At 39.8% G+C, this 13,810-nt stretch overlaps 1 protein-coding gene across 1 annotated transcript in view; it reads right to left on the bottom strand.

Annotated features, from left to right (window-relative positions):
• gpc5b (glypican 5b) overlaps window positions 1-13,810 on the bottom strand; it is a 75,771-nt gene that overhangs the window by 42,719 nt on the left and 19,242 nt on the right. Inside the window, exons 4-7 of the mRNA XM_080887855.1 lie at window positions 11,195-11,377; window positions 9,607-9,770; window positions 9,015-9,074; window positions 8,419-8,541 (exon numbers count right to left, since the gene is read on the bottom strand). Coding sequence (XP_080743981.1) covers window positions 8,419-8,541; window positions 9,015-9,074; window positions 9,607-9,770; window positions 11,195-11,377 — 530 coding nt within the window. The remainder of the gene's footprint in view (window positions 1-8,418; window positions 8,542-9,014; window positions 9,075-9,606; window positions 9,771-11,194; window positions 11,378-13,810) is intronic.

The raw sequence follows: 13,810 nt of genomic DNA, 5'->3' as shown, positions 1-13,810 counted from the left end.
AGTGCATGTCCAGGCCCGTCTGAAGTTTGCCAGAGAGCACATGGATGATACAGCAGAGGATTGGGAGAATGTCATGTGGTCAGATGAAACCAAAGTAGAACTTTTTGGTATAAACTCAACTCGTCGTGTTTGGAGGAAGAAGAATACTGAGTTGCATCCCAAGAACACCATACCTACTGTGAAGCATGGGGGTGGAAACATCATGCTATGGGGCTGTTTTTCTGCCAAGGGGACAGGACGACTGATCCGTGTTAAGGACAGAATGAATGGGGCCATGTATCGTGAGATTTTGAGCCAAAACCTCCTTCCATCAGTGAGAACTTTGAAGATGAAACGAGGCTGGGTCTTCCAACATGACAATGATCCAAAACACACCGCCCGGGCAACAAAGGAGTGGCTCCGTAAGAAGCATTTGAAAGTCCTGGAGTGGCCTAGCCAGTCTCCAGACCTCAACCCCATAGAAAATCTGTGGCGGGAGTTGAAAGTCCGTGTTGCTCGGCGACAGCCCCAAAACATCACTGCTCTCGAGAAGATCTGCATGGAGGAATGGGCCAAAATACCAGCTACTGTGTGTGCAAACCTGGTAAAGACCTATAGTAAACGTTTGACCTCTGTTATTGCCAACAAAGGTTATGTTACAAAGTATTGAGTTGTATTTTTGTTATTGACCAAATACTTATTTTCCACCCTGATTTACGAATAAATTCTTTACAAATCCTACCATGTGGATTCATGGATTTTTCTTTCACATTCTGCCTCTCACAGTTGAAGTGTACCTCTGGTGCAAATTACTGACCTCTGTCATCATTTTAGGTGGGGGAACTTGCACAATCGGTGGCTGACTAAATACTTTTTTGCCCCACTGTAAACATGGCAGCTTCTGCAAATTGGTGCCTACTCCTGTGTAATTTGAGAATGTATCTGTTTCTTGGAACAATTAATTAATTAATTATAATAAATGAGTGCAATATTATTTTTGTCGACAAAATAAACTCAAACTCAACTGACTGTACCTTTAACGAAAAATGTTCCCAAATCCGATGATCTCTGCAGGATAAAACAAAATGGTCAAGCTTTATAAATGAAGACAGTTTGGGTTATACTTAAATTAGGTGGCTTATCCATTAATCTCATCACATGATACGGACCATATCTTTTTCTGTATTGCTACATAAACAAAAGAAACATTTCAAACACCGTCACCATGGGAACTGGGAACATTGATTGCCAATGAACAACAAGAGATCATAAGATGCATGCTGCCTAATCCTCTGTACATTCAAAGCATTTGATTCTGTAGTTTTTTAGCTGCATGACTGGTATGAGAGTGTGTTGCTAACACAAGCAGGATATGAGAGCACATGTACTGTGCCCACAACAGAATGAAGTAATAAAAACAAGATAATGGACTACATGTAATATGAACAGGATATTGACGTACATCTACATGAAGATGTGTAATAAAAGGCAACAAAATCAAAGGCAGCAAAAAACAGCATGAAAGAGCAAGAAGCGAAGGGCAATAATGAAAAAGGGTGATGAACAAGAAAGCAAAACGAGAAATAAAAGCTCAATTAAAAACCACAGACCTTCCCTTAAGGGGAAAATCCCAAGATTCCACAGACTCCAGCAAAGAGTTTAGGGATCAGTGTCAACAGCGCACATCCAGTGAATTTGTTAGTGTCAACACCTCACACATACTGCTGGCATATTTCATGTTTCCTTTTATCTTGATCTAAGCTGGGAACATACCTGACATCATTTGAAACAATGCAGCCAAGACTGACAGACAGCTGATTTGACCTTTATATATACAAGGCTGACTGAATCTATACTTTCTTTTACCGCCACGAAAAACAAGTAAATTAATATAAATGGAACAAGCACAAAAGGACCAAGCAGGCGTGGATATGAACATTATTAGGTATCAGTGCACGAGTACACTAACTATAAGACAGGCGTTTCCTCCAGGGGATAAAAAGATTTACATGTCTGTAAATTGTATCCAGATAATGAACAACAGTACTTTTCCTCCAAGTCACAGAAGAAGTGTTTCGGTGTAGACAGACATACTTTTGTTGCAGACGAGTGTTTCTATTGGATATTTAAATGTAAATTTCTCAGAGAGTCAGATATTAGAGGTTTTACATTCTGTGACCTTCTCCATATTAATATGCAAATAAATGTAATATATCTCTATGTGGACACTGAGACCGTGATGGATTTTGCCGTGTTTATATGCATAGCTTTTAGTAAAATTACTACAGCCTGCAAAAAGCACAAACACACAAAAATATGCTCTCACTGACCACTTTATTAGGTACACCTGTTCAACTGCTAGTTAACACAAACGTTCAGTGTATTTAGACATATAAACATGGTTAATACGACTTACTGAAGTTCAAACTAAGCAAATAAATGGGGAAGAGGAGGGATTTGGATATGGCGTGATTGTTGGTTGCAGACAGGCTGATTTGAGTATTTTAGAAACTGCTGAGCTACTGGAATTTTCCCACATAACCATCTCAGGGGTTTACAGAGCTTGGTCGGAAGATGAAAAGATATACAATGAGCCGCAGTTTCTTGATAAAAAACAAAACAAATTTGATACTGCTTTGAGCTAACAGGAAGGCAACAGCAGCTCAAATAACCCATCATGACAATCAAGCTATGCAAAAGAGCATCTCTCAACGCACTGGGATTTAAACCTTGAAGCTTCAGTATGAGTTGATGAGTCAGTGAAGCTCGCTTCTGTCTGATGATTGTGATACTGGGGTCAGCTATTGAGGATATCCTGAACCCCTCTGGCCCTAAACACTGCTGTGTTTGCCGTTGTTAGCTGGTGTTAGCCACGTTGAAGTCGATCTAACATTATATGGACTGTGACGATACAATGTGAGAATGTAGTGAAACTGTTTGAGGTCTGACTGTAGTTCAGGAGATGAGGCTTGGGGTGAAGAAGCAGAAGATGAGGCGGAAATGAGGGAGGAGAAGGAGGAGAAACACATAATGAGAAAAGCTGAATGTCCACTAGGCCACTGTTTTCATGGTGGCGAGGGAACATGGCCGCCTCCGCAAACCAGTGCCCACTCCAGTGTATTTCTACACTTATGAGAACCCATCAGTTTGTTGGGAGATATAATTACGCACAAATCAATATATCTTTATTAATACAATAATTTCCTATTAAATAACAATAAAAATGACCTATTCTACCTTTAAAAACTCATTTTTGTTGGCAGTACTGCATCTTTCCCTGTTTTTCTGAGGAGATTACACATGCAACTGTGCAAAGGTTACTGAAATCACAGCAAAGATTTACCATCTGGCAATCATACACATCCTTTTCAACTGGAGATGAAAGTGTCCACAGCATCTGCACATCTGAAACATTTTCTCATGTCTAATACCAGCTGTCCTGCTGAATGTATTGGAAGCTGTCATTGCTATTGGCCCAGATTACAGATGTCCCAGCTGTGCTGCTTATTCGGCGCCTGATGATAGTATTGCAGGAACTGTGGCATGTAGACAACACATAGAGGTGTGACTGTGAGTGACACTTAATGAGATCTGGAGAACGACACACATAAATCACCAGCAGCACGATGACAACGCTCCTCTGCCGCTGCCCTTAGTTACTGCGAGGTTGCTAACAGTGACACGCATAGCGCTCATTTTTTAAGGTGCCTCCCTGCAGCGTTAAAGGATCGCACACACACACACACAAAATTATAACACCTGAAATGGTGATCTGATCTGAGGGAGGAGTGCAATTATAGGCGTCGCAACCTCAGTTGTAAATCTAGCTGCATTCCTGTGGAGACATTTAATTAGCCCATTCAACCCCACTCCACACACACACACACACACTTATAATATGCATACATAGGCTACACAAAGTAACACACTGTACCCACACCTGAGGGATAAACCTGTATTTCTTGTGCCAGATGAAAGTACAGTGTGGTTTAGACTGGTCTGGGGGAAAAAAGCAGTTCTCTACTTTCTACCTCAGGGTTCAGGACATTTCTGTCTTGGACTGTTACATGTCTTCATAAAACATTAAGGGGTGATGTAAATCAGAGGTGGACATTTGAACACACACACAAACACAGGACGCATAAATAGACCGGGTATGGTAGGTTTTTAGTGAAAAGGACAGAGTTAATGCGCGGTCGCTAAAGATGTTGATCTGTTGCTTCCCTCTTCTGGAGGCAATCAGCCATTACAGATCTAACTGCAATCAGAAGGTCCACATTCATCACACATGTGCCCACAGCGATGTTTCTACTCATTCTAGATAATTAGGCCTGAGTGAAAGAAATACATTTGCTTGTACTGCACGCGTGCAAACATTTCACTGCAAACTTTTAATGTGGAGTATGCTATTAGCTGTGGGTTGCCTTTCACTTAAAGTGACAATGACCAACACAAAGTTGAGGGAGTGCATTCCCAACCTCAGACTATTTGGGGAGTGTGTGAATGCAGTGCGAGCCAGCATTAACAAACTCTGTGTCAAAATGAGTTTTTGCTTTTCCATCTTAGACAATTAAAACATTCGCCATGAAATGCATTCAGTAAGATGACCCTAAATGACAGTGATTCGGCCCTGTCCTGAGTTGAATCTGGCAAAACTTGTGAAAATACTTGTGCGACTTGATTATGAATGTGGAACGCCATAAATGCTTTTGAAATATGAAAATAAAAGTTTAAAAAATCGGTTTAGATCACTATTCTGAATACAGCTCTTATTCAACTCTAGTTGTTCTAGAGTCTCACTTGTGAGCGGCGCACCTTTGGGGGAGTGTGTGTAAGTGGATATATTAGGATGGCCCAGAGCCACTGGAGGATTATGTGCTGCCAGCTGGGTCCTGTCACCTGTATGCTTAGTTTATAAAGAATTTGGCGTCGGGCCTTCTCTGATGGTACTGTTTTCTCACTTGTGTCCGACTTTCAGACTATTTGTAAATTGATGCTCTCTCATTTTTTCTCAGCGCATCAGACCCCACGCCCCACATCTGATAAACCTGGCTGTGCCTTCTGACCAGATTAGGAGACAGCTGGAGAAGCTACATGACTTCCACTGCTGAAACAAAAAAAAAAATCAGCTAAATAAAGTTGTTTTTCTTCTTCTTTAGTAGTTATTTAAGATGCACTTAGGAACAGATATTTTAACTGCAATATTTAAATAAGTTGGATTTGGATACCGGAAAACAGACGACACCTACTCTTGTGCTCCAGTCTAGTCTCCCTACAATGTAGGTGTAACCATCTTCATTGTCATGCCAACTTGTAACCATGAAAAAAAAGGGGGCCTATAATCTGCCCTCTGCTCCTCCATCATCCACTCTCAGACTTTCTCATCATTTATCTTTTTCACACATGCACAAACACACACTTTCACCAACACCAGACATTTGTAAGTGAAGTGGGTCAGAGGGCGGAGGAGATGAATGGAGGTCTGAATAGCAGGATGGAGAGATGAATGGATGGCTGAATTAATGGGAGAATGGGTGGATGGATTGATGGATGAATGAGAGAAGAAGATGTAAAGAGGTCAGAGAAGCACAGACTGGCTGCGCTCCAGCACAGGCCAAGGGCGACATCTCTTCTAAACCTGTTATGAGAGTGAGTAAAACATCAGGCTGGAATGATGGTGGCGGATTTTTTAATATTTAATTCAAGACCTTTTACACAAAATTGGAGGGAATGCAGGGATATCTAGTTTGGAATGGACCGGTAAAGAATGTAGATGTGGGAAATGTCCCAACAGGTTAAAATGTTAAAGAAAGGACAGAGTAAGGACAGGTATTTTACTCGATATGTTCATTCAGCATCTGAAATCATGGGCATTATAATAAATAAGATCAATAAGATCCCCAGCATAAAACTTAAGCGACACCAGTGATGAGAGCAGACTTGCTTTTGCATGGTTTTTCTTTGTCTGGTACATCAGGCCACCAATAGCTTGCTAATTTGTGGATTTCTCAACATGTAACAATGCAATTTTTAGCGTTATTATCCTTTTAAAGTGTTTCCTGCTCCAGTTTTCTTTAAATATCCAGTGAAAAAGAAAAAGCAAAGCCGATAAATATATATGAGGATCACTGACTTCAGCAGCATCAACGGTGAAGAAAGAAAGAGCGTAGCGTGTGTAGGATGTCCTTCAAGGCAACACGGCCTGTTTCGTATGGTTGGTAGACCTTCAATAAATAAACCTTCTCTATCACAGGAACAGATTCCCTGCTGAGACGGATAGAACGGGCTCACATCTAAGTGAGTGTGCTCCAGAGGAGTGTGTGTATTGCCGGGTGCATGTTGGTATGTTTGCTGCTCGGTATGTGTGGAAGAATGCGTCTCGGAGCACATTTGTCTAAGCGTGTGTGTGCTTGGTACATGTGTGCGTGTGTGGGTCCATTTGTCTTGTTACTAGTTTAAGCTGCCAAAGTAATCACCATGAGAAAGACTCTGGAAACGAACTCTCTAACCTTCACAACCCCTGCCCTGGCAACTATAGGAGCCACACACACACACACACACACACACACACACACACACACACACACACACACACACACACACACACACACACACACACACACACACACACACAGACACATTTTAAATAGATATTATGCTCTGAATGTGGATGGTTTTTTTTTTTAACATGACCAAAGTTGCAAATAAAAATATCTATGCTCTGTATGGCATTATAGTGACATGACAGGCTTAATATGGTCATCTCAGGCATGCTATTGTGCTTGTACTTGTACAACTTGTCTACTGTACCTACTGCTTAAACCTTCTGTTTGTCAGTGACAACGAATCAGAAGAATTCTGTCTTAAAAGGAGCTTTTTAGGGAAAGGAGCTAAAACATCTCGTTTCGAACAGTGGATGAAATGAGACAGCATCAAGTTCCAGTGTAAGATAAATAGAATGTAATTATTAATAACGAATAGAGTTAAAGAATTAAAAAAACAAAACAAAGCGTGGAGCTAGAAAGAAGCATAAAAGGGTCAGTTTTAGGTAGCAAAAACAATGACAGAATTCAGCTCATTGCATGTGAAATACAACAGGATAGGATAACATACTGGGCTGGAATTTACATTGAATGGTGGGTAAATGCTAGAATAAACTGAAACCAATACAGTATCTCTGTCTCCTCAGTATTCATGCAACATGGGTTGCTGTAGCTTCTGAACCATAGCAACAGTACAGACAGCAGGAGCAATACTTCAGCTGCTGGAGGGAGAAATGAACAAGAAATTGGCCTTGAATTGTCCATGCAGTCCATGCCTCACTCAGGCTCAAGCGATGCAAACATCTAGAAACATAAATTTGTCCCATTAACAGAATCTACTCTTGTTTTTTCATCTCATCTCTGACCTTACATTCAGTACATTTCTGTATCAGTTAATTCATGTTTTGTGTAGTTGATATATATATAAGTATGCACACTAGATCTTAACTGAATATAGAACTATGAGTAGAGCCAGTTATAGGATAAAATCCAATATTTAAATATATTAGTCAACATTTTTTTTCTTTCAGAAGCAACAGTTTTCTCTAATATTTGTTATGTCCAGCTATTTATTTACTCATTTATACTCTTCCAGACTCTGCACAGATCAATTTGTTTTTGTGCCGTTCAAATGTGTACTGCCAAGAGGAAAGTTACAGATTCAATTTTAACAGATACAACATCAACACTCATAACATGGCTGAAGGGTGTTTCTGCCATCTCTTCTTAGATTTTTATTTTCATTATAAATGCTCATGCCAGCCAACAATAACAGCCAGCCAATAAATCAGGCTCTAGCTATGGAGGTAGCTGTCACTGGGTTTATCCAACACTGATAAAGTAAAAATGGTGAATAAATGGTGAAATTCAAAAGGAGAGACACAAATGCATTACACTGCTAACACAACATCAGCTCTTTGCAAGCATCCACATACAGCATGCTAACGCAAAGCTAGCAAAGAACCCAGTGATGTTAAAGGTGAGTATCTGCAGACCCCAGTTCAGTGGCCCGAGCCTGAACTTCAACAGGTAACATAAGCAGTTATGGGCAGAGTTGCAGCGTTGTAGCCTTCATTTCTACCTTTTCGTGTTTCTAGAGTAGAATCATTTTGGCGATTGCTTTTGAGTCTGTTTGGTCTGGTTTTCAACTTAGCTTTGTGCGCAGGTACGTATGGAAACACAAAGAGAAAGATCTTATGTGTCCTCATGAGGATAGGGATTTGTGTTACTGTGTGGAACTGTAGCCTAAGGATTATATTGTTAACTGGTAATGTGTCTCAGGTCATTTTACAGGGTAACCTGAAAGCAAGTAGACAAATTCTGCCTGTTTTTTGGTACATCATAGTTGTAAAAAAGCATTTGTCACAGAATAAAACATATCGCAATGCACACAGACCTCTCTACGACATCTTGGCCGCTCCAGCATGTGTGCTGCTCCACTTCCATCTCACTTTCACAAAGCATCTCTGGCAACTCGGTGAAAAACCACTGGTACCGCTGGATAGAGCCCTCAAACTCTCTGAAAAAGAGTAGGAGTTGTGCACAGCTGAATGCTCGGGTTGTTGTTAATAAGAGTTGAGGCGGTGTACCATATGCCTTTATTTGTCTCAATTTAGACTGTCAAGTCCAATTCGCTGCAAAATCCCTTCTGATAGACCGAAGGCAACAAAAGGAAGCCACACAGACTCCCTTTAGATAATGACTGTGTAATAAAAATCCGATATTTGGGTTCATTTACTACGTTTTCTTAGAGTTCCAAGTTTAGGAAAATACTGTATCATTTATGTGGAACAATTACATGAATTACGTGATTTTACCATGATAGTGTAATGTAATAATACAGCCATAGAGAATCATTTCACATGAATTTCTTGGAATATGACTACTTTTAATGGCAACAGACACAACTAAGGCTAGATAAAAATCACGAATGGTTATCCTCTGACTTCTTGATTTTAGGGTGATTTAATAGTTCATAAATACAACAATTACCTTGATATTTTTTTCAGGTTTCCACTCTTCTCCCCTCTGCTACCTTTAAGAGGGAATGACCTAGTGCAAACACAAAGAAATGAACAATTCTTTTCACTTGATTTCCATCAGCAACATAATAATCAAAGATGTTCTGGGACATCCTCGCCTTTTTACACACATATGTAGAAAGCACAAGGCATATGTGCCATATAGAAGCCTGAGTTTGAGAGAGGAATGGTAACGCATTCAAAAGAATACAGGCAACAGTGACAAAAGTCAGAACATTTATGAAGTAAGACACAATGTGAAAAGAAGGCGTTGGACTTGAAGTTAGTTACAAAGCAGCTTAAATAACATGTCATATGTGAAATTTGTCAACCTAACGCCTCATGTGTGTAGGATAATAGCTGAGCCATCAGCTGGTAAGAGCTGCTCTCAGCTGATTGAGGGCTGAGCTTTCTGTTCTGCTTATGCCCATACTTCCCCTGCAATACGTGAATGACAAATATAAAAAAAATAACACTACTCCATCCTCCTTTACAGGCCCCAAATATTTCCATCTTCTCTAACAATAAGCAATGCATATCAGCAGATCCAGTATGTTACTCACCTCCGGGATTGCAGCCGCAATCGTCGATGAACTGGTGGACCAACTGAAGGAGGCAAAGTCGCAGGCGACCTCTCCAAGTTTGCTGATGTTGTAGTGTGCACGGTAGTTGACTGTGGACCTATCATCACAGGACCAGCTGCCTGGCTGCCGCACACTTTCTCTACCTGAGGAAACACTGGATGATAACTTTGGGCTGCTTTTCAGAGGAATGCTGAATGATGTACATGGACTATTATGCACGTTTATCTAGACCACGTGTCATGTTTAAGATGTGTTCATTAGTATTGGTAAATGGATGAACTGAGAGACAATGCTAGTTTTTTCTTCCTTGCAGTAGATTAGAGATTAGACTACTTGTCAATATGCTCAGTCAAACTGGCATTACCAGTTGGAGAAGCTAACTTTGACTTATTTGACTAAGTGCTCAGCTAAGTCTTTATTGCACCAAGGATGTTGAAGCCTGTGACCACTGACTCATGTCATTAGGAGGCATGCCGAGTGCCCAGTAAATTTAATAGCTGGTAGTTTTTTGGTTATTATTGCAATAAATACACAAAAGATTAGCTTCATACCAATTATTCAGTTATAGAATGGGGATGGGCAATTAATTTTTCCCAAGGGGCTACATGAGGAAATGGGACCGTTTTTGGAAGCGCCGATATTAATTTCATTTCCTTATAGATTTAACGTTGTAAGCTTCCACGACTGTCCCATCTACTCATGTGGTCCCTGGGAAAATTCATTTCCCACACCTGCATTAGTGTTTAATTTTCTAACACTGGTTGTCAGGTTCTCTAAGAGAACAGAAATCAGTGTTGTCTTAACCTTAGCATTAAGTGTAGCCAATATTTCATTTAACCAACTGTCATGCGTCACATGGATGAAGAACTTTAATCAAATATTTAATGAAGGGGCATTTTCTTATCAGCCACAATTAGCAGTGCAATTATGTCTGTGTATGTTTGTTTACCTCTCAGGAATCTACTCTAAGTCCACAATGTTCTCTCAAAGTTGGACGACTACTCTATTGCTTCCTCCAACAGTGTGTGCATGCATGCATGTGTTTGTGTGTCGTCTGTTTGTCTACAGATTAGCCACAGAAACTTTCTCATCACTCTGAAACAAGCTGCATTCTGGGTATCGGTTGTCCCGCCAACCACAGTCTTTGTCTGGCACTGGATCTGTATTCACACTCACATACATGCTCACGCACACACACAGACTGAAAGGAACCCCAGATTCTCTAAAGAGAATGAGGCTGTTTTTAGCCCATCTAGGTACAAGGCTTTTCTAAGAAGCTCCAACTGCCAGGCTGAAAGAAACCCATGGCCTTCCTTCCTCTGTGTCCAAAATTCAAATGACTTTATTATTGAGGCATATGTGTAACGATGCTTAGGGACCGGATGCTCATCTTTTTTTCTTTTTTTTTTTGAGTTTGAAGCACTTTAACATTACATATTTAAACTTTTTTTCCCCCAGTTGATTTGCATCCACATGACTACATGTCATATTCTAAACAATTATAAGTGTAGCCAGTATAAAGCAAACCAAACATCATCCCCAACATCAAATTATCTCTTTTGCTTACTGTGGCTGTGATGCGTGGCCCATGCAGCTGCGCATGTAGTATGGCATCATTTACATGGTGTCTCACAGCTAAGAGAGCTAACTCCATGCTGTTGTGGTTGCTGCTGGTTGCTAAAGTAGCAGCTAGGCGTTGAAGCAATACCACCAGACTCCCCCAGGGGCCACCCAGCTCAGATACACCCACCTAGAAAAAAAAGAGAGGAGAAAAGACGAAGAATGAGAAAATGCAGATCACATACAGTGCTTCCTCTGAATCAGAGAAGACTATCTATATCTATATATCTATATATATTCTCTTTAAGTCTTTACTCAATATGAATTTGAATTTATTGTTGGATTTCTGTCTTTGTTGTCTATGATTTCTATCTGTCTAACATTTCACTGTGATTTTGTGCTTTTTAGATATAATTCAATTTAACTTAATAACTGAATTTCTCTTTAAATACATTGTTTCCTCCGCCTCTCTCTTTGCTCTGCGTGGGTTTTTCTTTCCTTCTCATTACTGAGGAGGATAAACATGTTCAGAGTTGTTGTTTTTTTTAATCACACTTTCCTTGCATCCAAGAAACTCTCAAGTGAGACGAACAGTGCCATCTTCTAGTTTTGTGCTATAAAGAATTCCCCCTGGGCGCTGGTACAGCTGTCCAGCAAATTTCAAAGCAGACTAGTAAGAAGCACGGAAGAGACTGCCAATTCTCTTGGCAATGCTCTTGTTATCTGTCAGTCAAAATGTAATGTGGGAATGATCTGTTGGTGGTAAAATTCTCTGAATGATTCAGCAGAATGAGAGATGGCTGCATTAGTGCGAATTTGGTAACTGTCTCGCCCCTTGACAGCGGGATACAAATTCTCTGGTGCCTCCCACGCATCTAAAACACTGTCTTCTTCAAATCGCACACTGAACCCAAAAGGGAGTCCAGTAGGTTCTGCAGAGATTACAAATGAGAAGATTTAGAAGAGCAAAAGTGTCACTGCAACAATATATGTAAAATGTTTTCTTTCTAAAGCTGATCTAAACAGGACGAAACTCACTTTTCTTGCTGGGTTTATTCACTGAGCACAAAGAGCAATCGGGTGATTATCTAAGATTAGCATAAAAAGTGTAAGCTAGCCTGACTTTAACCAGTTAAAAAATATATGTACCAGAACCTCTGGAGCATAGACTGTACAGTGGGGAAAATCCCCTGTTAAATTTGTAACCTCGCTCACTTTCTGCACCAAGTACTAAGTCATGTTTTGCTTGGAGATCAAACACTTATATCACTCCATAACGATTTAAATCGATAAATCGATATATAATTATTTTGGTTATTTTGGCTGATATTCTGTCTCTCTCCATTAAAATTCAACTACATTAAAAATTGAGGCTGTTAATGTTTTTGTAACTGAGCCAACTTACAAGTTCAGCAGGGGATCAAATAATTACACTGACCAGCCATAACATTATACCCACTGAAATGTGAATAACACTGATTATCTCTTCATCACAGTACCTGTTAGTGGGTGGGATACAGTGTATTAGGGAGCAAGTCAACGTTTTGTCATCATAGTTGATGTGTTCGAAGAAGGAAAAAATAGTTAGGCGTAAAGGATTAGCTTTATATGGCCCAAACTGTGATGGCTAGGTGTGCGGGTCAAATCAGCAAGAGTGGGAGGAAGTGCCTTTCAGTTCAGTTCAATTCAATTCAATTCAGTTGTATTTACACAGCGCCCTCCCATTCTACTTTTAAATGCTCTAAGAACAACACGTAAGCCTGCAGTGCCTGTGCAAAGTGCTCTTATAGGGGGATATGGCACCATAAGGTCATTATGATAAGATGGGAACTGCTTATTTAAGACCTTGTATGTGAGGAGCAGGATTTTTAATTTAGTTCTGGATTTAACATGGAGCCAATGAAGGAAGCCAATACAGGAGAAATCTGCCCTCTCTTTCTAGTCCCTGTCAGGACTCTTGCTGCAGCAATTCTGGATCAACTGAAGGCTTTTCAGGGAGTTTTTGGAAAAACTTTATAATAATAAATTACAGTAGTCCAGCTAAGAAATAATAAATGCATGAATTATTGTTTCAGCATCACTCTGAGACAGGATGTTTCTAATTTTAGAGATATTCCACAAATGGAAAAAAGCAGTCTTACATACAGTATTTATTTTACATTGAAAGACAAAAGAGTAACAATCTGGTTAGATACAATAGTTCTAAATTTTTTATATCCCAGTACAATGACCTCAGTTTTATCTTATTTATTTTCATATTATTATTTTATTTATTTAGCTTCATGGAAAGATACAGTTGGTTATAATCCTCATAACACTAAAAATGTATGCTATGGCTTCTAATGATACAAGCTTCAAGATTCAAGGTTACTTTATTCATACCCGTAGGTACATTTGCTTTACAGAAAAATGATAGCATGTGGCAGACACTGGAAAATAACTCAAAATGTTAGAAATATTCCAGTGTTAGAAAATCAGCACTGCTCAGTGTTAGCCATTGTTAATCTTCAAAACTGACTAGGTTACTTTTAAACATATAACACTGTCAAAAGTGTTAATTTAACACTCAACAGTGTTGTATTTAACACTCAGAGGTGTGGACCCATATAGACACTCTCCAGTG

Source organism: Rhamphochromis sp. 'chilingali' (genome assembly GCF_963969265.1).
Source record: "Rhamphochromis sp. 'chilingali' genome assembly, chromosome: 7".
NCBI lineage: Eukaryota > Metazoa > Chordata > Actinopteri > Cichliformes > Cichlidae > Rhamphochromis > Rhamphochromis sp. 'chilingali'.
This window is presented reverse-complemented; position numbering and strand designations above follow the sequence as displayed.